Source organism: Watersipora subatra, chromosome 1 (assembly GCF_963576615.1).
Source record: "Watersipora subatra chromosome 1, tzWatSuba1.1, whole genome shotgun sequence".
Taxonomy (NCBI): domain Eukaryota; kingdom Metazoa; phylum Bryozoa; class Gymnolaemata; order Cheilostomatida; family Watersiporidae; genus Watersipora; species Watersipora subatra.
Window position 1 is genome coordinate 69074831 of NC_088708.1, and position 25858 is coordinate 69100688.

At 36.2% G+C, this 25858-nt stretch overlaps 1 protein-coding gene across 1 annotated transcript; it reads left to right on the top strand.

Moving 5' to 3' along the window:
* The first annotated feature begins 436 nt into the window (after positions 1-436).
* LOC137397453 (translation initiation factor eIF2B subunit delta-like) lies at positions 437-23083 on the top strand. The gene is made up of 11 exons (XM_068083743.1): positions 437-503; positions 12528-12865; positions 12953-13025; positions 15204-15372; positions 15512-15614; positions 16685-16858; positions 18193-18320; positions 19008-19099; positions 20028-20119; positions 22204-22384; positions 22481-23083. The coding sequence occupies exons 2-11, from the start codon at positions 12548-12550 to the stop codon at positions 22693-22695; spliced, it is 1545 nt and encodes a 514-aa protein (XP_067939844.1). The 5' UTR covers positions 437-503; positions 12528-12547; the 3' UTR covers positions 22696-23083.
* Positions 23084-25858: the final 2775 nt, after the last annotated feature.

Consider the following 25858-nt stretch of genomic DNA (forward strand, 5'->3'; position numbering starts at 1 on the left):
TGTTTTCAATTAATCGTGTTTGTACAAATTACATAACAAGTCGAAACTTTTCACTCGTTTCTTCGCTGCGTTCGGCAAAGTATCCGTTGTAACATGGATTCGAAACTTTGAAATCTTCATTAGCAGGTAACGGCTCATGTCTTAGTAGTTCCGTCCAACCTTTTTAATTGCGTCAAATTATTGTAAATCAGTTATATCATATCAATCATATCTTTTTATTGTTGTCGTCTACGCATACTTTTGATAAAATTTGTTTTTATTATCAATAGATTTGCTGAAAGTTTTTGAAGCTCTCTTATATTATCAATGTAGCTGATTAACCTTATAATTTACTCACCAGAGAATCCTTCTAAAACCTATCTTGAACTACTTGGAATATATTTCCATTTGGTGTGGCATTGTGCAACATTCACAACACAATAGAATCTTTATTTGGATAAACAAGTGGACTGCTGCAATAAACGCCTGATGGTAAAACAAAGCAATCGAAATAAATTTAGCAGGTCAGCCAGGTCGTGTGTATCTAGGTAGCCTGGATCTCCACAGTTTTGCTCTAATGCCTGTGTTTTTTTCTTTTTTACTGTCGCCAGTATATTAAGCATGTTTAACAATAGTTTTGCAATAAACAGCTTCAATTTTCCTTGAATTTTTTTAAATTGTTCCAATTGTATCAGGCGAGCAAGTGCTATCCATTCTTGTTCAAAGTGTCAGACTTTTTCTTCTAGTTTACATTTGATATTTTTTCTTAAAATTGCACTTTAGTTAAGACTAAAATTTTAACCTCATGAATAAATGCGCTCTAGATTTTGTGACAGTGTTCGATTCAGTTGTCTGCTCGTCTAGTTAAATAATGTGCAGGTACCTACCTGGTTACAACACTGTAGAATAGGACACTGCCAGTAAACACTGCCAACAACACTGCCAATAAAGCTGTTAATCTTATACTGTCATAGTCTGATAGCTTTATCACCATTGCAATATCATCATGACCTTGACTCCTAGTAGCGTCTCACCATTGCCATAGACATCGTTACGCTACATAAGACTTTGAAACACGATTACACTCCATGTTCCTTCTCCTAGGCAAAGGCCACCTCAGGAGATCTTAATTTCATAATTGTTTTTCCATATATGATCATTTTCATTATTATCAAATCCAAACCAATTAAGTTACTAACTTTCAAAATTAAAACTACAAAAGTCACTTATTTATACTTTCCATGCTCACTCTGAATCCTCAGCTATGCTATTGCGTATTATGGGCTTCATCACTCTTCCAGCTTTTTTCTTTTGCTCAACTAATTTTGTTGATGAAAATAAATCACAAATCAAAAAATCACAAATCAAATTCCATCAAATTTACCTCTATTCCAAATAATCCATCACCTCCTTCGCTTCCCAAGGCTCCTCCTCTCTCATCTGTCGTACTGACAGGCTTCCTGCTTTTGGACAACTCTGGGATCTCAAGAGACTCCTTCAGGGAGTTTTTAGCAACGCCTACAGTCTACCCTGGCTTTCTCCGTACTCAAGGTCTCCTCCCTGGAATCACCCTCCAAGTTTGAATTACAAGAGCCTGGTCCAGCAGCCTTTTCTGCTTCAGCTCGGGCGCCGGCGGAAGCGCTGTCCACCGCAGGCCTAGCTTTTGTAGATCTAGCGAGTAAACCGGCTTTCACCTTGGCTGTTTCAGCTAAGACGCCGTGGAGGACGACAGAGGTCTCATACTCCTCGATCAATTCCAATTCCCCTTCTTTAACGCTCCTATCTGCTCTTCAAATCTGTGCTGTAACCTCTTTCTCCTTAATCTAATATATTTTCTTTTCTTCTCAAATTCATTCCAAAAAGTTCTCGTCTTTTACTTGGTCTATAAAATTTTTTTATTTCTCCATTTAGGTTTGCACTTGACTTTGGCCGTCCTTTCTCCACATATTTGATTACAGTTTTACTCACTTCATCATCGGCCATAGCTTGCAATATCTTCTCGTCGCTATTTATGTATTTTGATGACAGCATCTGCATACCATTTTACTTCTGCACAATTATCACAATCAACTATACAAACTTTAGGCTTATTTGGTCTGCTTAAAGAATCTGCTAAAAGCATCCCTATACCCGGAGTATCAAATATGATTTAGTCATATCTCATAAGTCTCAACCGCAGTTTCTGAATCCTAATCGGCAAATTAGCTATGTCCCTCTCACTCAAAGTTGAAATCCGTTTGTGATCCGTTTCCACTTCGAATGATCTACCTACAAGGTAATAATCAAAGTTTTTGCACGCCCAAGTTATGGCCAAAGCCTCTTTCTCAATTTGAGTGTACCTAACATCAACATCTCTCATAGTCCTATAAGCATATTCTACAGGTTGCCAAGAATTGTCGCAATTTAATTACAACAAGACAACACCAATAGCATTCTTACTAGCATCAGTTGAAACTCTATGTTGCCTACCAATATTAAAAGCACACATCATAGGAGCTTTAGTCAATAATTTCTTAATCTTTTCAAAACATAGTTGTTTAACTCCCCAATACCATGTCCTCCCATGTTTTGTAACGATTCTGACGACCCGATGAGAGGGATATTTAAAAAGTGACAGACGAGACGACCATTTATCAATGTAGGTGACGATGATTGTGTAAGTATGATTACTAAAGGTACGGCTACACGTAACGAATTTTTCGTTGGTTCTGAGTTCTGTCCGAAATCACGAGAAACGCAGAATTAATCGGTTGAAATTCACGGAATTATTTGAGCTGTGCATGCCCACCGAGTTCGTCGGCGAAACGCTTTTAACGCTTTTACAGATTAAACAAATTATTAGCGAGCACGACTCTAGCAGCTTTAGCAATTAGTATAGTCCAAGACATGTATCGCGACACACAATAAAAGTACAAAAGCAATTCAACATAGAACACACGATGTAACTGTTTAAATTGCGCTATTGTTGGTTAGCGAGCATGACTAGCAAATTTTCAGATATATGTAGTCCGAGAACATAATGCGACACGCAAGAAAAATGTTACGGAAATTCACCATAGTAAATACGATGCACATGACTTGATTGCGCTAAAAATGGCAACATTTTCTACCACAAAACTTTTGCTGATTAAAAGGAAATATAATTAAAAAATAACAATTTGTAGCTATAGCGTCCAAACAATAAATACATACAATAACGCAATCTAAGCAGTTGCATCGTGTGTACTATGGTGAATTGCACTTATACTTTTATTGTGTGTCATTATACGTCTCTTGGACTATACTAATTGCAAAAGCTGCTGGAATCGTGCTCGCTAGCACGATTCTAGCAGCGCAGAATAATTCTGTGTGTTTTAATCATTTCGTGATTTTTGTTAGAACCAACGAAAAATTTGTTACGTGTAGCCGTACCTTTACTAATTTATTATTTGTCCATAAATCAACACGTTCAACCGAAACTTTACTAGTTTGGGTTTGAAGCATCTGGCCCAGCATTTATAGACTGCCATATAATTAAAGTAAACAGCAATGAAATGCCATGACATTGACAGCAAATCCGTTTCCAAGTCTGTGACTGACAGTGATTGTGAAAGACAATCTCGGTCTATTTTTAGTACAAGAAGTGTAGCCCTAAAAACCCAAGACGGCTGTCACTCTTTGCGGAGTAATCAGCAACACTCCCAAACATCACTAATAAGTTTGTGAAGATCGCTGGTTGAGCCATACTTTTGGTTAGCAGAAGTTCAAACTGAGCAAGTTTCAGGTTTTTAACGCAACCCAGTGCCACCAGAATGGATATTTGTATTAAAATAACGAATGTGAAGAAAGAGGTTGTTTTGGTTACCAACTTAAAAAGGTGACAGTGATTTTAAAAGGGATGACAGTGATTTTAAAAGTGACGACAGTGATTTTAAAAGTGACGACAGTGATCTTAAAAGTGACGACAGTGATTTTAAAAGTGACTATTCTGACGACAACTTTGTGTGGTAGGACCCCCGCAGTACAATACCCTGAAATAAGATTACTGAATTTACTCAAATAAGTGACCATTCCTGTGAACCTTCTTTCTTCTACTTTATTGCTGAAAGGTAAGATGTCTAAAATTGCCTGTGTTTTGTCTGGGTCAGCTCTAACACCAACACTGGACACCATATAACCCAAAGATTTTACTTCATGGCAACCAAATTCACATTTCTCCTTTTTCAAAGCCATACTAGCTCTTTCTATTTTCTGTAAAACTCCTTAAATGTAACCGTTGTTCACCAACTGTTCTACCATATACTAGTACATCATCCATTAAACATACTACCCTTTTAATCCCTGTAGTATTTTTTCCAGTCTTGAAAATACTCAGGTGCTGAGAAAATTCTAAATTGCATCTTATTGAAGCAAAATCCACTCCAAGAGGTAACAAAGGTTGTCAACAGTTTACTCTCAGGGTGTAAATCTACTTGCCAAAATCCAGAATTAGCCTCCAATTTCGAAAATATGCTACCTTCAGATAAATTACTTAGCATCTCAGAAATTTTAGGTAAAGGATATATTTCCCTTTTTACACCTTTGTTCAAATGTGTCACGTCTACACACATCCTAATCTTACAACTAGGTTTTGACACGATTGTGAGTTCGGAACACTATTCAGTAGGTTGGTCAACTGGTTCAATAATACCACTAGCTAAAACTTGGTCTAATTCTCTTTTACCTTGATCTATAAGACCAGCTGCAATCGGCCTGGTTGTAAATAAACACTTGGGTTCCATAATTTCCTTCAGGTTCATTTTAAAAGTACCAGGAATCGTGCTTGAACCCTGAAAATGTCAGGAAACTCCCTTATAGGATCAAAGCCATCTTTGCGCACGCTATTAACAATGGCAAGCAAGTTTACCTGACGTAACTGGTGTAATCCTAAAAGATTTTTTGTATAACTTAAAACATACACAGGAGTGTCGACAGACCTAAAAGTGCTTTTGATTTCAGCTGTTCAAGCTACAGATAGAGAAGATCCATCTGCGCTAGATGAACTACATTCAGGTTTACTCAAATTCAGACCAAGTATTTTAATAGTTTCTTCTGTTACCGTAGAGACTTTTTCTCCTGTATCGAATGTAAACTCAATATATTTTCCATTTACTTTTAAAACGTGTTTAATGTCACCCCCATATAGTCAGTCTTTGTTGCTTTTAGTGAACTTCACTCTATGTGGACTCTTTCTAAAACTCCTACATTGTCTACCAGACTTGTACCTATCTCCCGATGTGCTTCCGCTACTACTACCACTGCTATATCTCCTACAATCACATCTAGACTTGTGTCTCTCACTTAGCTTGTTGTGAAGACCTTAGAAATCTGACCTTTCTTTGAACAAACCTAGCACTTGAGCAATCTTTAACATGATATCTTTCCCTGTTACAAACAAAGCAAATAATGTTTCTAGCAGGGGAATTATATCGCTTAGGTGAGGACCCTTTATAACTTCGCCTATCTCTCCACCCTTGTGAAAAGGTGTCAGACCTAGCACTACCTGAACTATCTATTTTAGACAGCCTAACATTAGAGCTCTCACCACAAGATTTTTCACTCTTCATAGAAACTTGGCAAGCAGGTGCAACAGAACTACTATCACTAGATTCGCTGTCTACTCTTACATCAACTTCTACCTTGATATCTATCTTAGCACCAGTAATATTCGACTCTGATTCCCTAGCTAAATGTCTAGCTTTCAGTTTGTTAGATAATTGCTCCCAAGCTCAGTCGGTCTCTGGCATTAACTCTTTCCTAGCACTGAAATTACGCAGACCATTCAATGCTAGAGCTACACGTAAACATTGCCTCAAATCATTGCCATAATCAAAATCCATATTTCTACTCAACCTTTCCACTCTCACCAAGTACTCTCTCTTCTTTCCCCAAAGCCTGTAAAACCGTAAAAAATTTCATTGTTCTCACAAAAACACTCTCCTCTCTCTCATAATGACTTCTCAAAAGATTTAAAGCAGTCTAATAAGCCTCAACTGCCTGGCTCGCAACATCAAACCTTAAAGATGTGGTTGCGTCAAATTTGAGTTGATATTAAAAGAAAATTTTTTTTGTCCATCAGTTGATATGTTGTTTGTGTTTGGCGATCTCATTGTCAAGATATGTGAAGGTTGAAATCAAAAAAAAATGTTTGCGATAAAATCGCTCAGGCCAAAAAAACATGCCCAGACTTGCCCAAAATGATGTAACACATGATACAACATATACGCATATTCACATCGGCTATTGCGATAAAAGTCTAGTCCTACGTGGCTCTATTGGCATATATTTTATCTTGTATTCGCTCGTGTTGGCTAGAATAAAATTTTAATTCCAGCCACAGATACATTATTATGAATGTCTCAAACGCCTCAAATAAGGGAAATTAAAAATTTGTCATATTAGCTTCCTCTAAATACTGTGTAAACATCTTAGTACCGACTACCAATTCTGCCGGTCTACGGTAATTATGTCAAGCAAACTAAGTAGAATAAGGTCTTTGTATCGGCAAAGTTCCATCGCTACCCACAATGGAAACTAGTTACCAAGTAAAATAAGCAAGCTGCGTCTTTGAAAAGAATATGTGGCGAAACCAACTGCATCTCTAAAAGTCATGTACATTGTATAGTCAACGTTATCGAGTCATTATTAGTATCAATTCGTAGAAAAAGTTCACTGGTCATATTTGATTAGTTGATTCAAGTACTAAACAAATGGTCGAGCTATGCCAAAGTACCTGTCAATACAGCTATGATTACACTTCATAAATCCATCTATCAGACAAGATTTCAGCACAGGTGTCAAGGGGGCTATGATGTATTCAATGTTCTGCAAATCATGTTTTTCATTATCTTCTACAATATTTTTTAATTATATAATTTTTATCAGCAAAAAAAATTTCATTTTGGCATAAAGCTTTTATTAAAAATATCCATCCAAGTCGTGGTCACTCACATAGTTTCAGCTCATACAATAGGACAAATCTACTGCAGCAAACTCAAACAGAAAATCGTGGTTTATGCAGCACACATTCAAGTCTCTCTTTCCCATTTATGGCACTTTCCACACTGACAAAGCTTCTTCGCTGGTGGGACCACATAAACATCCTATAATAAATAAAACAAATGCAATAAATATATATCATTCATAGATATGTCATTCTAACGCGTATCTACTGAAAGCTTTCAAATTGGGAGTTGGATAGATTGCGAGTGTAATTTTAAAAATGAATAAATGTTCAACAAAAGCATAAGTACGCCAAGCCAACGATTCGAAGCTTTGGTTCTGGAAGTTAAAAATGTGCATTAATCAATCAATTTTCCTCACTTTCTACAAGTGAGAAGTGGACATCTAAAGTCTAATCATAAATCTAATTTACTAGCTAAAACTGTCAAAGAAAATTTGAAGCAAATATAGCTAGGTGAAACGATAAAAAATTATAGAACGATGATTGGTGATAGCAAAAAGTTATAATTCTATTAATTAGTGAATGTATTCATGAGTACTAAAATTATTACCTTTAGTATATTCATCAATCTAAGCCATTTTATTGCTAGATGCTGTGGATTAAAAAGAAGCCGTCAAGAACTCATTGTGCATCCGTATCTCGCATGCGCGCACAGGAAATTACATTATAGCCTCAAACAAGGAAATATAATTTGAATGTAAACACAACAGTACATCTATAAGAGACTCGAAGTGAAAGATAAATTCACCTCCATTCTTCTATCTTCCTCTGTAGCATAACGCTGCTGACGCCTGTCAGCTCTAACTTTAAGCTGTCTGTCCTAAACTTTAACCATCTGATGCTCAAAAAACTCAGACTCACCTTCGCAGTAACTGGAAGCATTTTTACAGTTCTGTTGTTTGTCAGTAAAAAGTGTCGATCTCGTAATTCATTAAAGTAACGATGTTAATCAATTTAGTAAATATCGATGTCGGTGCGATCTAATAATAGAGTAAATTCCCTAACTTTGATATCGCAGACAATACGTTTTACGAGTGAACACATTTATTATGACCTATATAAAAAATTTGTGCTGACGATTGGCTAATGAAGCGATCTTATATTTATCGCTCGTGGACTCTTTTCACATGTATCACTTGTTACGTCACGTATGACGCACCCGCTGGAATCTGAGCTTTTTAAAAAGTCTCATTGGCCTCATTCAAACGCATATACATGTATCTCTAGACAGGGTTAGTCTGCAAAGACAAAAATGACTTCAAATTGTAGCTGATGTTTTAGCCTTTTATTGGTCTTAATTTCATGAAATCAACCTTTTTGACGCAACCACATCTTTAAAGGTTGACTTGCAATAAAATTCACTTTACAGTTATTTGGTATCAAAAGATTCACCATGTCTTACTCTGTTGTGTTGTAGGTGCCAAATATGTGGAAAGGTGATTACAAGCTCTTAAAAGCTTAAAAACGAACAGAAAATTGCAGCCACACGAGACCGCCGTAGTTTGGATTCTCTTTCCGAAACGGCTCAAATATGACTAGTTGTGAGAGATGGTTTCTGTTTACACTTTCATGCAACCTTATTCGTCGAAATATTTTCACAAATATACTTCACGCATTCAATAGAACCATGTCTATTGTTCTTACGCGTCTGTTTTATCGTCATTGTAATGCTGTCACTTTTAGCAGTGATATCTTATAACTTACCGTAAAAATTCATTTAATTTTATAACTTTACCTCGAAGGAGTACATATTGTTGTCTGATAATCATGACGAGCTTGTTGGTCACCTGTGATAATCGAAAAGTGCTGCAAAATTATTTGCGAAGTATTGGGTCACATGATCAGATTACGATTAGACCAAACCGAAACAAAACTGTAAAGTAGCGAATATCTATATTTGATACGGGGTCTTCGGTAAAACCCGAAGTGTTTGTCATAAACTAGTGCTACGATAAGTTTTATATTGAGCTTCTTATTGGCCTTTCAGTTCACGTGAGAACATACGTGACAAGACAATAACCAAATTTCATGGCTACGCCATCGAAATAAAGAGATTCCAGTCTACGGCGGCTTTTCGTTTTTGAGCTTTTAAGAGCTTGTAATCACATTTCCACATATTTGGCACTTACAACACAACAGAGTAAGACATGTTGAATCTTTTGATACCAAATAACTGTACAGTAATACTTCAACTTACGAGTGCTCCAGCGTACAAGAAACTTGAGATACGAGCCAGCTTTTAAGCAAGTTTTAGCACTAACATACGAGCCATGTTTGAGATACAAGCACGTGAGTCAGTTGCCAAGTATGCCGGAGGTGTTTTATGAGAACAGCATCACTCTGTATTTTTCAACTGCTCAGGTTATACTTTTGTACCGTGTTTTTTTTGTGCGATTTTCAGTGCAGAATTATGTGAATTAAAAGTACTCTGCGTTGACCGAAAGTTTGCCAGTAAAATGAAAGATAATGCAAAGAAAAAGCGAATGATAACAGTTGATATTAAACAGAAAATTATTGAAAAATATGCAAAATGTGTATGCGTGATTGAACTAGCTCAACAATATGACAGAAATACATCCACAATTATCAAACCGAAGGATTATATTCAGGGCATTTAGTTCGCAAAAGGACTTGCCATAGTTTCTAAACGGCGCAGCGATCTTCACGACCGCTGATGGAGAGACCGCTCAGGCATTGGATAAACAATTGGCCGGTGACAGCGTAACTAAAACGATGCTATATGAAAAGGCCGGTGCTATCTAGCAAAACTATAAAAATAGACATTCGGACGAGTTGGCTAGTGGTCGTGCATTAACCTTTTGTGACGACACCGGCGTTCGTCCTAATTGCAACATGTTGAAAGGGCGACAAAGGCAAACGTCTTTAGATAGGATTATCTTAAAACGGCCGGCTAGTCGTGAAAGCGAAACAAAGGAAAAATTAACTAACCAGCGAGAAACTTCAAACTACGAACGCCGAAGAAATTTTAAATACGTTAAGTTAAAAATGAAAGTTTGCTTTTAGGTTTGCTTCTACGTTTGTCTTTTAAGACATTGATACAATCCAAATTTATCAAAGTCAATTGTTGTAATGAAGGATAACTTATATCTCCCACTCTGGCAAATGCTAGCGTTAGCTGCTATTGTATGTATTTAATTTTACATTTTAATTAATCACAATTTCTTGCATTAATTTTTATTTGTTGCTTTTTGAAAGCATTTGGTAAATTAGGACAACAACCAACATGTTCTTTCTGTTAAAATATTTTGTTTTGAGTGTTTTATTTGCATTTTTAGAGTATGGAAACCAATCAATATATATTTAATGATTCTATATATAAATAAATTGCACCAACATGCGAGTAAATTGACATACGAGCTCAGTCTCGGAACGCATTAAGCTCGTAAGTCGAAGTATGACTGTAATGTGAATTTTATTGCAAGACAACCTTTAAGCTTTTCAGTAACTCCATTCCTTTGCTACCAATAGCACTCAATAAAGCTAACAGCTTAGTCCTTCCCGCAAAGATTAGGACACCACCATCAGTATTACCCATACGCAATGAAGTAAGCTCACACATAACCTCAAATCCACTAAGCCAAGACTTAAAAGAACTAGAAGAGTTTCCACTATTCAGTGTCAACCTAGGGAAAGCACTAACTTCGAGCTGTCTAGCAACCACATTCACACACAACAATAAATAATAGTAGCCACTTTCACCACACCGAACAATTAACAACACAAGAAAGCACTGTATCGCTGCTACGATAATACTGCTCCACTACCAATACAATGTGATGACACAAGCCTATAAATAATAATCACCTACACAAACAGTGCTACGAAACACAATAGCGTTATTAATAAATGTTACCACCCCTCAATTGATAAAATATAGCAACACAATATGATAATTTGTTGCCAATTTTAAAGTGCTAATGGTGACTGCCTTCGAAGCCATGTTAAATAACGTGCAGGTACCTGCCTGCTTACAACACTGTCCGTGAGTTCCCGTATAGCTTGTATACCGATAGTCTCGATAAGCCAATGAAGCCGTTAATCCTATACTGCCGTAATTTGATAGCTTTAACACAATTGCAATATCATCATTGACCTTGACTCCTAGTAACGTCTCACCATTGTTATGGACATGGTTACGCTACATAAAACCTCAAAACACACCACTTCTAACACTTCACTTTGAAAACAGGATTCATATTCAACTGATAAAAAGTTAGACTAAAGTTAAAGGTCTTCATGATATGAAGTTTAAAAGGTACAGTTGTTTGACAAAGTTTGAAAACCTTTACAGTTGTTTTTATTTTCTCTCTCAAGTTATTTAAACTGCACTAAACACTTTTCTCGTGATATGAAGTTTGAAAGATAGAATGGTTACTGTTATTATATGTTAAATAAAAATAAATTTTTTGTGCAAAGACTTTTAATACTCGGGCAATGCCGGGCATTCACCTAGTACACGAATAATAATGTAGACTGTTTACAGTATAAATTGGTTACATAGCCACACACAGCGTACATGTTACATAGCTGTAATCGTCTGGATCAGCACTCCCACAAGGAATTTGTTTGAGATATTCACAGCAGAAACCCAATAAATTATTGTAGAATCTTTTATCAACTAGCCACCATTAAAAGCCAATAGTGTAAAACAAAAATATTGAAAATGCCATTAAAACACCAAATACGTTATGGTATTAGGCTGAGCAAGGACACTTACATTAGCAAAAATAAGAATTGATAATAATAATGGTTGTATGTGTGGATGCTTGTCAGTATGGGACTATTTGTAGCTTTGATCAGTGCATTTGCATGTCCCTCCCTGAACATCTTTATTACATTTATGTAATGTCCTGCAAAAGACAAAAAACATCAACTGCTTCAATGGTTGAGTATCGTTTTTGCCTTTTATTTAGTTTATAGCATAAGCAAAATCAGGCATGCTTCTATGTTCACTACAGTGCGTTATCACTGAATATTCAATGGGCTTCAGGTTGGAGGTGCTGTACTAATCCGAACTTTGTTCGATAACTAATATTTGCATTAGTCTAAATGGTTTTACAGCTTATGAGGCAAATCCATTGTGTCTGTCCGAGCAATAAAATACTATGCTGACTTTGGCAGCCTATGGCTTAGCACTAGTTAATCTTTAAAAGTTTAGATAAACTCATTCTTCAAGTCAATAAAACCTTTGTTTAAATTATTCCTGCAGAGACATTTTCAAATAAAATTTATTTTTGAAACAACGTTGTTTGCTTTTACAACTTGTTATACTGCCTTTCTCTCACCGTACAACACGATATCCTACAACACTGATTGACTAAATACCATTTAAAAACTTATTGTGCAAGGTCGTGTTTTGGTTCTAGATTGTAATTAGTGCAAGATTAACATGTAAATAAGATGCGCTTCCTGGTGCTAAATTTATTTTGTTTTCACCTAGATGGCTGCTAGCAATATTTTAATAAGTATTATAGGGTCATTGACATTGCGAAATAAGAAAGGTTCTCTTAAAAGGTTTTGCATCGATCAAAAATTTTATATTAAGGAGCTTCACTGACAACAAAAATGGCGGATAAAGACAGTTCGTCTAAGAAGGCAGATAAAAAAGCACGACGAGCGGCTAAAGTGGCACAAAAGGGAGATGGGGAAAGCACTGACAACCGACAGTCAGTACCAGCTGGTGCACCTATAAAAGATGCAAAACTTGTGAAGCAGAAAGACCTTTCAATTGCATCAACCCTTAGCACTGCAACAACCACTGTGTCACCAAATAAGACAACGGAAGTTCAGGATGCAGGTCTTGCATCAGCAGAAAGACCGGCTCCTCAAATTGAGGCCTCAACCAAAGTACACTTGAGCAAAGCAGAGCGTCGTGCATTGCAGGTAAATGCTTAATGAATATCAAGGTAATATGACTGTACATACACTGAATCACAAAAAATAGTCGGTTTGGTATTTTATTGTTTATAGGAAGCACAACGCCAAGCAAAACTTGAAAAAAACAAGGAAGTCGCTGTCAAGAATACTTCAGACGGAGCACAAGGTTAGGCTCTTGTACACCAGTTTTTTAGAAAATCTGCTTTGTTGCGGTCAGATTATTTGCATTGTTTTTCAGAACTTTCATATACACTGTAAATTGGTTATAAACTGTTCATATAGTAGTACAGTAGACGCCCCTATAACATATACCTCCTATAACGTAAATTCTAGATAACGTAAAAGAATTATGTAAAGTTTGTGCTTCGTACTACGTAAAAAATTCCATATAGCATAAAGTGTCAAACCCTGGCAAGTTCTCAATTTCGATTTGAATGGTAACATATTTCGCCACACTTCGGAGAAAAAACAACCTGCATATAGCATTATATCTACTAGAAATTCCACTGTCATACAGCCCACGACCAAAGTGATATTGGAAAAAAAGAAAGGGTACTGATGGTTGAGAAATGCAATATTAGCAGTCAAATGGCACTGCAGTGCAATAGGATAACTGCAATGGTAGCTGTAATGTACTGGGTGCGGGTGTTATTATATACAACAAATAGCAATAATGAAAGGAAAATATTATATGTTTATATCTCTCCCCTGCAATAGGAAAAATGCAATATTGGCCAATATTAGAAGTAAAATGCACTGATATTATTAAAATAACCAATATTATTAATATAGTAATAATATAAAACCAATGCACAATTTTGTTTACATTTCAAAACGTCATAGCTAACAATATCAAAATGTTGTGATATTTATATAGATTTTTAGAAAATCTGTACTACGTAGTCATTGTTCTGTAGTCATCCAAACTTATAATTAAATATTATAAGAATCTCATAAGAATCGTTAGAAAAAAATATCATCGTCATTTCCTTTACTTACACTGCGTTGGACATCAGTTAGAATACCAAAGTACTCAAAAGTGTCTAAGATGTCAGTTACTTTGAAATCGGCAAAAATGAAACGATTTCAGTACTCCTACGTTAATTACAGAAACCTTAGGCAATTCAACAATGCTATAGACTGGTGAAATGTGCACGTTATTTTTTCATGAAATGCGCACGACTTAATCGTTCTATTCTCTGTCGCTCGGCGTTTCAATTTCCGGTCTTAACTTTGATAAAAGTAAGGCTTAGCAAGTTTTAATAACGATTTTCGGCCAAATAAATCTGTCTATTTGTGTATAATCCATTCAGATGGGTAAGTTTTAAGATACTGTCAACACTTTTCAAAGACTTGGTAATATATTTGAATAGGTTTATATGTGTTTTGTATCGTTATTATACTTAAACGACTCTACAAAACGATGGTTAAATTCGTTGATGAGATTTCGAAATGAGGGTTTGCGACGTTGTTGATGAATAATTTTCGTAAGTTGTGTGCACGTGCATTTATCATAAAAACTCAAACTTCGCTCAGCTCATTTGGTCGTGGGATTATCTATACAACTTCCATGACATTTTAGTTTGTCGGGATAGATCGTCCGATGTGTCAACAAGACACAGAATAGGTAGCTGCGAAGTTGTTCATAAATACTTAAAGGCGATTGATTGGTGCTGGTGTTACAGCGACGGTCTACCAATCTTAATGTCACGAGTTGGAGTATTGTCGAAAGTTATCTTTTATCCTAACCTTGACTCCTGGATACAGATAGACTATGAACAGGTACACACCGCTCTTTTTATAGTAAAATATATTTTTTGTTTTGCTTTATTGTAGACGTAAAAATATTTGTTATTAGTTTTACTTTGCAGAATAGATTTTGCTGTCTAGAAAAAAAAAATCTTTGTAAATAAACTTAAATTGTTAAACTTATAAACTCATAAACTTATTGTGAAATTACCGCAATCATGGATAAACCCAGTGAAATTAATCAGAAAAAGGAGAAAAGTTGTCGATGCAAACTGATAATACCGCAGTCGCGATTCAGCCAACAAATAAAAAGTTAAGTCTAGTTTTTCTTTTTTGTATGGTCAAAATGGTGAGTTTGGAAAGATCTTGGAATGGTTTAAGAAATTTGCATGTATTTTACTGTTCGTAAAATATAAAATCCCAATGACGTAAACGTTCCTGGAATGGATTGTTTACGTTGTAGGAGTGTCTACTGTACTCACTACTCTGAAGTCAATTTAGGATCATCACATTTTGTGAGAGGGTAGAGCAATAGACTGACCACATTATTAAATACAAGAGTAGATACATGATTAGCTGATTGTCGGATTTTTAGCAAGTTCAAAAAAGGCCAACACCAGCCCAACTCCGGCAACAGACTCATCTGACCCGAAACGGAAGCAAGGCAGCAAAAATGCAAAGTTACCTGGGCAATTAAAAAGCAGCAGCTCAAAGTTTTTCGCTCATCTCCCAGCCTACAGATCTGAAGCTCCCAATTCAAAGAGGTCTGTTAATTTGAATCCGGTAGAATTTCTTTCTTACTCTTGTTTTTTTATATTTTCTGTACTTGTACATTCTGTTTATGATGTCACGGGTGCTTTTGCATACAACTCCGCTTCAATTTTTCCTGGGTTTACTTTGCAGTGACATCCATCCATGCATTGCTCAGATAGGTCTTCAGTACTGCCAAGGTATAATCTGTGGGTCTAATGCGCGGGCAGTGGCACTGCTGTGTGCCTTCAAAAAGGTTAGTTTTCCCATTTTCTGTTACCATGATCACTACAGCTTTATCTAGTACAAGGACAACCAACACCTTTATGTTGAAGAACAAGTTGTCAGTTGTTTTTATAACTTTTATTATTAGCACAGTTCTGGCGTATCATATAATTTCAGTCAAACCTTGGTTGTCGTTCATAAACCGTTCCAGAACGGTATTCGAAAAGTGATTTGTTTGAAATCCAAAACAATTTTCCTCATTATAGTTAATGTTAATTCATTCAAAGACTAGAAAACAGTTTCTAAAGCATTGGTTCACTATTGCACACTATAAACTGCATACACCTGTAGTAAGAGTAGGTAATATGTAAAATACATTGATTTTCTCATAAAAAATCTATTACTAGATTAGGTTGAGGAATGTGTACTGCTGTGTTTGTAGCAACTTCTATCCCGCATTTATATACCCGGAGTCTTGTACTGTATACCACGAATATGAAAGTGCTGAAATAAACTGTTTTATTTGAATAAACATAATCTATTTTAATAAGACAAACTTCCATCTAATATCATAAAAACAAACATTTCTTGTGTTATATTTTTACTAGTTTTCATATAAACATGATGTAGCGAGGCTAGCTTACACTAAGATTGCAATCTAAAATAATTCTTAAAAGAGTACATTAACGTATCCTAGCGATGATCGTGTTAAATAAAAAAAAAGCACGGCAAAAACATTTCTTATCTATTATTTTTACCAGTTGTAACATATAAAGATTTAAAGTACAGTAGGGTATTGAAGGCCTTTGCTTCTTTCGGTTTAGCCGAAAGCCAATTTTTTGATGAAAGTCTGAGGTGTAAAAATCTTGAATTTTCATTTGGAAATCCAATTTAGACACGATCAAATACGTTTGAAAACCAAGGTACAACTGTTTTGGTAATCATTTTCAGGTAGAATTCCTATGGAGAAAATCAGTTGTTGAACTGCTGATATTGTACAACAGTCCATCTGTTTTGTTTCTTTTTGCTGCACCTGTTTTGAATGGTGGGTGTTAGTTGTTGCCATCACATAGCTTGTGATATGCTCTGCCTCATTTGCAGGTTGTGGAAGACTATGAAACCCCAAATCAGAAGGACTTAGCCCGAGATCTACAGGCAAAGTTAAAGCTATACATGAACTACTTAGGGAAGTGTCGCCCCGTGTCTGTAAGCATGGAGAGTGTCAGCAAGTACATTTCTCCCATCGTCCTTGGCTGCTCAGGCACTGAGTCAGAGGTAGTCTTTGTCTTTCCCGTGAGAGAACATCCTAACAGAATTTTTTATTTTTGTATTTGGTCTCTAACAAGCATTCAAAGATATAGTGTTGATAATATAGTTGAGCTCATTGTTTACTTTGCAAGAATGTGATTTAGATTAGAAGGCTGGAGATGTGTTAGATAAATGCGCGTGTTTATTATTGCATAACCTACTAGCCATTGCATGAAAACTAGTGGTATTAAAATATTTGTTTTCCATTTCATTTCCTAAAATATTGTGACTAAATTTTTTTTTTATGCTTATTAAGTAAGAGTAACATAAAGGAACATAAAATGATAAGCTTCACAGAGAAAATCTAACCCAAATCAAACGAATCTGAAAAGAAAAAGCTGCTGCCCGCTCTTGGCGAAACAAGCGCTATTTTAGATATATATTGAATAATGATACTTTTGTAATACAGTCTTTATTCAGGACAATTCCTTTTTTGTAGGAAGTATGTGATACATTGCAGTAACAACCGCGTGTCAGATTCTATAAATAGATTTGGCAGTGACTTGGAAAGTTTCTAATAAAATATTTGGTAATTTCGCAAATAACCCTGTTTTAGCCATAAAGATCATTTTAGATAGTTTGCGTTATTGCCTTCAGCTTTCTTAATCATGGCTGTCTCCACATTGATAGCAGTATATCGTTGTTTTGGAATTTTGCCTATTGTACAAACTGAGGATGTCTCAGGGTTTGTTGGTTATACGATCTGTTACCAGAGTTGTCAACTGACGAACAACGTACAGGAGCCCATGAGTTCAAAGCAACAACTTCATATAAGCTTCTGTTAGTATATCTGAATGTCATATGTTGTAGGCCATTAGTTGTGAATACTTATATCTCTAACAGATGTAACAAAGCTGGCCAATGAGTAGAGGTCATGCTAGGAACATACAGGCAACCAGTTCTATTCCCAAACATATTTTTGTTGTTTTTAAAGTAATCAGTGCTGATAATATGGCATATTTTGGTTGTTGAGGCTTTGTCATTCATCTTTCTTAAACGCTACGAACAATTATGAGTTTCTGTCTATGTCAAATGATGGTTGTAACTGTATAGAGAAATAGGAAAGTTCGAGAGATTTATATTGATTAGATTGATAAGAGTAGTTGATGCATGGTGTGAATATACGTACATGTAGATGCGAGAGAACTGAACTCGGTGTGTTTTTACAAAGGTTGGGTATGAGTCTTGTTAGAGCGAGTCATATGATTTGAGCCAACTGTTACCATCACGGTAGTAGGGTTAACCTCTTTTGCCGTTCAGGCTTAATAAGTTGCCTGCTAGCTTTAGCAACCCTTTTGTAGGCCAAGGCACACCTCTCCTCTGAGCTAGATAGATTCTATCACGAGAGAATAAAATCCTCTGATGAAGAAATTGCTAACAAATGTTTGGAAAAAATAGTTCCTGGAGATGTCATTTTAACCTATGGACAGTGAGTATTTCATGTGGTCATCCATATTTTGGAGACGCTGCTATTTATCTAGTTAGACAAATTTGTGACCACTTCGCCAACTCTTCGGATTGAAGGATATTCAGGTTTAAGGGGTTAGACAAGCATTCCCATAAGATTCAAGGGGTTAGACAAGCATTCCCATAAGATTCAAGGGGTTAGACAAGCATTCCCATAAGATTCAAGGGGTTAGACAAGTATTCCCATAAGATTCAAAGGGTTAGACAAGCATTCCCATAAGATTTAAGGGGTTAGACAAGCATTCCCATAAGATTCAAGGGGTTAGACAAACATTCCCATAAGATTCAAGGGGTTAGAAAAGCATTCCCATAAGATTCAAGGGGTTAGACAAGCGTTCCCATAAGATTCAAGGGGTTAGACAAGCATTCCCATAAGTTTGATAAGCAGTGGTGCAATAGGTCTGCTTTTGTTCTAAAATAAACAAAAATTCTTAATTTCATTTTAAAGAGAGCTTGCGTATGTTTGTGGCCCATTTACTGTATGATGACCAGGGCCCTAGTTGATTAAGAAACCGTTTACCTAGGATTCAGTGCGCAGGTCACAAAACTCCTTACTGTTACCTATAGTAGCTATCTCGTGTCGGCTTGTACCTTTCAACAGAGTGTCATCTGTTTAGTTGCAGTTAAATTCCTTGTCTGTAATTTGCAGCTCCTCTTTGGTCTTGAAGGTACTGGTGACGGCTATCAAAAAATATTCAAATGTTTCAGTAGTTGTCGTTGACTCAAGACCCAAGCTTGAAGGTTTGTAGTCAATACTTCGGAGTTGTCTCATCTATTCACTCCTTTAGTTCAATATGTACTTAAACCATAACTGTCACGAACAACTTTTATTGTATTTACTAGGTAAATCAGACACGCTGATTCCGATTTTGTACTCAAAATAAAGATTAGTCCACTAACCTTCAAAGTCATTTAGGCTTTTTTAAAGCGTTTCAATATCCGTTTCGAAAACAACACAATCGGCATTACAAGCTCCGCCCATAAATATGTGACGAAACCTAGCTTTTTCAGAAACGGAAGTTAAGAAAGTTTAGTCCGATTTAGAATAATAGAGATGGGTGTCTTAAAACCCATTATTATCTAAATCCAGCCTGTAAAATAATTTCAGTTTTTTATGAAAGGAATATAAACTATTTAAAATTGCTCGCAGCTTGTTACATGACGTTTAAATGGGCTGGACGCCGAGAAAAACGAGCTCAAAAAGCGCGGTTTTATCACGAGCTAGCGTTGTTATCGCGCTTTTTAAATATGCAATGCTAAATAGCTCATCTACCTTTCAGAAAAGACTGATGTTATTTGTAAAGCTGGATTTAGATATTAATAGATTTTAAAACACCCATCTCTATTATTCTAAATCGGTCTAAACATCTCTACGTAATTTCTGTTCCTAAAAAGCTAGGTTACGTCAAGTATTTATGGGCGGAGCTTGTTATGCCGATCGTGTTGTTTTCGAGACCGATATTAAAACGCTATAAAAAATCCTTTATTACTCTGAAAGTTAGTGGCCTAATCTTTATTTTGATTACAAAATCGGAATCAGCATGTCTGATTTACCTAGTAAATACGATAACAGTTGTTCGTGGCAGTTATGGTTTAACTGAAATCCCGTTTAGCTCTGTTAACCGTGTGTTTAGTCTCAGCTGCCTAAGTTACTCGTCATTGTACGCAGGTAAAGAGATGGTGAGAAAGCTGTTGAAGGCATGCCCATCAGCCTCATGTTCGTATGCTCTCATCAACTCCATCTCGTACATCATGCCTAAGGTATGGAAGCCTATCCATTGTATGCTGTTATAAGAGTGCTTTGCAGACATGTAGCCTGTTTGTGACAGATTTGCTCAAATACAGTCCACCTCTTCTTATGACCACATCTACCTCATGACCACATCTACTTTATGACCACATCTACTCTTGACCACATCTACTCTTGACCACATCTTCTTATGACCACATCTACTCATGACCACATCTACTTATGATCTATAATGCTTACAATGTGCTATGGGCAGTACATACCGTAGAGAATTCTTACCTTTAAGACAGAGGTATGTATAATATAAACTTTGAAATCTCCTTAAATAAGTTTAGCTTACTAAACACACACACTTTAAGCTAAATTTTAGTAGGTATTTTTAACTGTTTTATTGAATTTCAATTTTTTATCATCTATTATCAGTTTCTGGCTTCATTTTCACTATAGTTCTAGCTGACCTCATTAAAACCTTTTTCAACCTAATCCGGCAGGAAAGTCCAAACGATGCTGTTTTCGTAATGTAGTGGATTTTTGTTTGCAGGTTAAGGGAAGTTGTCCGATTTCTCACCCTCTGTTTAACGGGATTGCAACTCCAACCTTGCAAATAGTTTTGAAGGGAAATATTACATACCACTTTTCAAAAACTGAGAAAATCAGTCATCATATCTCTTTCAGGCGTTTTAAGAAATTGTTTGGCGAGCAGAATAGCGGCATTTTTTTCTTTCGACGCAAGTAATAAGCACACCGACTGCCAAATTTGAACTCAATCAAAAATTTTGTTGAATTTGTTTGGTGAAATAAGATTCATATGGTGAGGTAGAAAAATCATCATGTTCCACTTCGTAAGGTGAAAAAATCGCATAACAGGTAGTCCTATCCCGAGGGTGCACTGTATGTATATAAGAATACAGTCATACCTTGCCATTACGAGTGCTGCAACATACGGGGCAATGGAGATACGAGCGAAAATTTAAGCTAGTTTCTGCCTCGAGATACGAGAAGCCTTTGAGATACGAGCCGGTTCTCGATTGCCAAATATGTGAGAGGCTGTTTTTGAGAGCAGCATTGCTCAATATTTTTGGTCAAGCCAGTTTGAAAATTTTTTTAAAAAGGTTGGCTAAAAGTTATAATGGAAGCGAGGCCAAAATCGTCAAGCCAGAAACAGATAATATAAAAATTAAACCCAAGAAAAAATTTAAGTTTAGTAAAAGATTAAAAGTTAGCTTTAAATGTTCGCTTAGTAAGTTGAATTCATTTAAGTTAAACTCAAAGTTAATCTTATGTAACATAGCTTCACAAAAATTTAATGTACCTAATACATTGCTGCCAAGCCTATCTTGTACCGCCGCTAGCCACTACGTCTGTCTCGAAGGCAAGAACTCCATACAGTACTGCGCATTGTAATATTACAGGTACATGTTATTGCAGATCATAACCACTAAATAGGTATTTGTTATTTGTGAGCATAGGTACTGAATAGCAACAATTAAGAACACCTTTGTCCATCGTACTATTATGTTTTCAGGTAGTTTTTCATAGCATGGGAACGAGTTAATTTGTATTTAGTTATTTTACTAAGGAAATATTGTATTGAGATATGAGAACATTGACATGTGAGCTCGGTACCAGAACGCATTAAGCTCGTATGTCTAACTAGAAGGTATGACTGCACTTGCTTCAGTATACAATTGTTCTGACATATAAAGGGAATATTAGAATGAATTAACTTCATATCTCGAGGTTTGGCTGTGTTCAGTTTGTTTGTTAAGACAGTAAACAAATTTTACTGTTAACAGCTTATCATTAGATTCATCCATTTTTTCAGTTGTTTCCTGGTTAATCTACACGCGTAATCGCTGACACTGTAACTAAAAATTATCAGTTAGGTAGGTAACAACTCAATGAATATTTTAGCATTTTCTAAAGTGCTGTAAATCTCCCATGTGGTACATCTATACATCCAATGTTCTCCAATATTATTTGGTAGCACTTCATATACATCTGACAGTACACAATTTACTCAATGCTGATGTCTTGCACACTTCTAAAACTATGTATACTTTCTGTCATTGTATCTTTGTTTGACATATTACAGGCAAGCAAGGTATTGCTAGGGGCGCATGCAGTCCTAGCGAATGGATACATAATGTCTCGTGTAGGCACCTCTCACATCGCACTCATGGCCAAGGCTTACAATGTGCCTCTTCTTGTCTGCTGCGAGACTTATAAATTCTCTCATCGGATGCAGACGGATTCTTTTGTTGCCAATGAGCTTGGTAGGTTGCTTAAAGTCTGACATTTTCCTGCTTTGATTAAGAATTGTAATATCAGAATTTTGTTTTACCTTTTGCATTTGTTTCAATTTTTTGCAGGTGATGAAACACCTATGGTACATATAAATGGTCGCCCCGGCCCACTCGCACCATTAATTTCTCAAGCTAACTTGCATGTATTGAACTTGTGCTATGATGTTACGCCTCCAGAATATGTAGCGGGACTGATAACAGAATCGGGGGTGATTCCCTGCACGTCAGCCCCTGTAGTTATTCGTGTGAAGCAGCAATATGACCTCAACCTTCTGACTTGACCCCCGTGTCATGTACACTTAATTATTTCTACCAAATAATAGGCATTCTTTGTAAAAGGTTTAAGGAGATGAAGAGTTGTGTATTGTAAGCCTTTCTATAGAGATGTTTGGAGCAATAGCTTGCAACGTAAAGCGTTAACTCTACACGCTTAGTCCTTATGTTGATGCCTTTGTCAGATAGTCCTCTGATACATTCTTATAGTTTGTCTGAAGGGACTCCAATGTATTTGCTGTCAGAAATACTATTGATGATCTCTGACCTTGTTGTGGTTTATATTATTCTAGTCAACTTTAAGTTAACGTCAACTCAACATACATATTGTTAGGACAAGATGTAAAGGTCAAGCTCCCAATATAGGTGAAAATAAACTGCATATTGCCACTGTGACTCTGTCTAAATTCCTTTTCTGTGGTGCCTTCATGTTGAAATTGAACGCTGCCGGCTGTCTATAAAAATATAATAAAAATCCTAAAAATATAATGGGTAGTCTTAGAGGCAGAAAGATGAGGAGTAGTTCCACTCGTTGTTGTCCTTACTTACCTTTTCAAAGCTCTACTTACAATCCCCTCAACATACAAAATTACAAACATGATGGAAAATGTTAGCAAATATCAGACTCTATACCCAGAGTAACTTGAAGTTTCTCAAAACAGCAGTTTCTAAAGTGAAAGTGAAGCACTAGTGAAAATTAAGGTTTTTTAAGTAGTTTTACGTTACAGATTTGTTTTAACACCATCATTACTCACAGTATTTGTCAAGGAGTTGGTATAGTTTGCTAAAATCAGTTACTCGTTACTTGAAATCTGCTGTGTCACTACATGAATTTTTATTTCATAATTACATTCTCCAGACGATAGTAACTCGTTGAAGCTGTTGTACTGGCAAGTGTTTGGATCAATCGTTGTAACCTTAAAATTCAGTATTAGCATGGACGCTCGAGTGATTTTTTTACTATGATGAGCGAGCGTAGTCATCTTTGGTCCAATTTCACTTTCTCTTTAAACATATTTATACCCAGAGCTTAAAGTGATAATTATCATGTTAGCTGCGTGACACCAGCTAAGAATTAGAGGAAACAGCTAAGAATGTTAAAATATAACAACACTCTGTTGATTCCATATACATAGGTATAGGCGTGAGCAGTAGTCTGCATGACTCGTGTCACTCTTACAACTCGACTCCACTTAACTTTAATCCTTTTGTATAATTTTAAATCCCTCGGGTCTGATGCGATACGCTTGCAAATGCTCTTGTCTAAAAAAATAAGATAACAGACAAGCTAAGCCGAGTTTGGGACGGTTGTTAGGATGCAAAGTTAAATATTTATACTTGTTTGGGTTTGATGGCCGATGTTTGCCGCAACATCTGAAACACCACCATTTAAATGATTAGACACGCGCTGTGGCAGCTGATTAGAGAGCCTTGATAGCCATTAGTGACAGCGGACAGAGCCGAGAGAAATATTGATCTAGCAAAAAGCCTTTGAGTAGCTTTCGTTGTGCCATCGTCATTAAAATGCTAGCCACAACTTTTTTACTGATAACTGGTTTAATTTTAGCTTGAAGAGAAAATTTTTATTGTACAAAATGTGACATAATTATTTGAGCAAACTTGTCTGACTTTGCTTACTTATTAATGAATAATTTTTTATCTAAACCCATTTTGGCGCGTAAAGATTTTTGTAAAAAACATGAAATATGTTATAATAATTAATAATTATAACAAATGTTAAAACCTGTTAAATTTTGTTAACATTGTCTGATTGTAAACGCTATCCAGTACGTTAATTTTATACAATACTGCATTTCATGAACTTTTTCTGATGGTTCACAGCGCCCTACCCACAGGGTACCATGAACCACTACTACTTCTACCTTGGGCATACTACAGCATGGCATCATTTTTAATTAATCTTCAGTTTTTGTATGTATTGATTTAAAGATGCAGCAAGGTTAATTCCGAGATAAATGAATATGGTGAAAAGTAAGTTGTCAATTACAGTATTACAATTAGAATATTGCACTATAATTGAAATTGTCAATTACACTTAAAAGTACGTGTATTACAATTTTAAGTAAATGCCGTGTCATCATTAAATTTTTCACACACAATCGAAATGTTGAGTGTGAAAGGCAAACAATAATCCATGACCTTCAAGCAAGGAGTTTACAAGTAATTACTAGCAATATAAGTGAATGATCTCTGGATACCTTTTTTCTATAGTGGTTTGATATATTTCAGGCTTGGTGTAAGACCGTAATTGCTCTGGTGTGATTGATCTTTGTTCAAGTGGTGCAGTTCAATCACTGTATAAGCAGCCAGGAGCAACATCTGTTTTTATGGGAGAAATTATGTCCTTTTCAGGGTTAACATCAATTGTTATAAAGGAATCGAAAAACTCATCTTTGCCAAAGGCGCGTCAATCAAAGGGTGTTATACCAGGTCGATAAAAGGGTGTTATACTAGGTCGACTGAAGCCAGATATAATATTGGAAATTGTCATGGCTAGTGGACAGGCCTTTCTGAGTAGCCCCAGCATTTGATAAATTGTGGCAGTGTTATCAGGTGGTTCTAGGTACCAGGAGTTGATAGCTTCGTAAAACAACATTTCAGTTGACTATTAATAAACAAACATGTCTAATGTTGTAATTTGTGGCTGTAGTGAGGAGAAAATATTAGAGTGGCAATTGCGCTTCCTTTGCCAAATCAATGCTAAGATGAGTAACATGGTTGTCCATCAGCAACAAACAGGCTTCTCCACTGATGGTTGTGTCTGCTCATTGAAATGCTGCAGCCATGTCAGGTGTCCTCCTACTTGAAGGATTAGCATTCTCACCAGCCCCCTCCCCCCCCCCCTCCCCCTATAGTGCCACGTGGGGAGGAGAATAGCGTGCACAGCTTGGAATGAACCCTTGGAAATACTGTTGTAGGCAGCATTACTCCTCCAGCAGCACCCACACAACCAATGTTCATGTAATGAACATACGCCTCTCTCAGGTGGTATTACTTGGTAAGCTTTAGGATCAGTCAAGTTCTTAGGAGGCTTGACGTTTGAACTAAACGTAATTTTTTTAGCAAAATTCCAGATTTTATTACTTAAAATGAATTTTTACGCATGTCTAATGTTAGATTGTCGTTCTGAAAGGCAGTTTTCTTATTTAA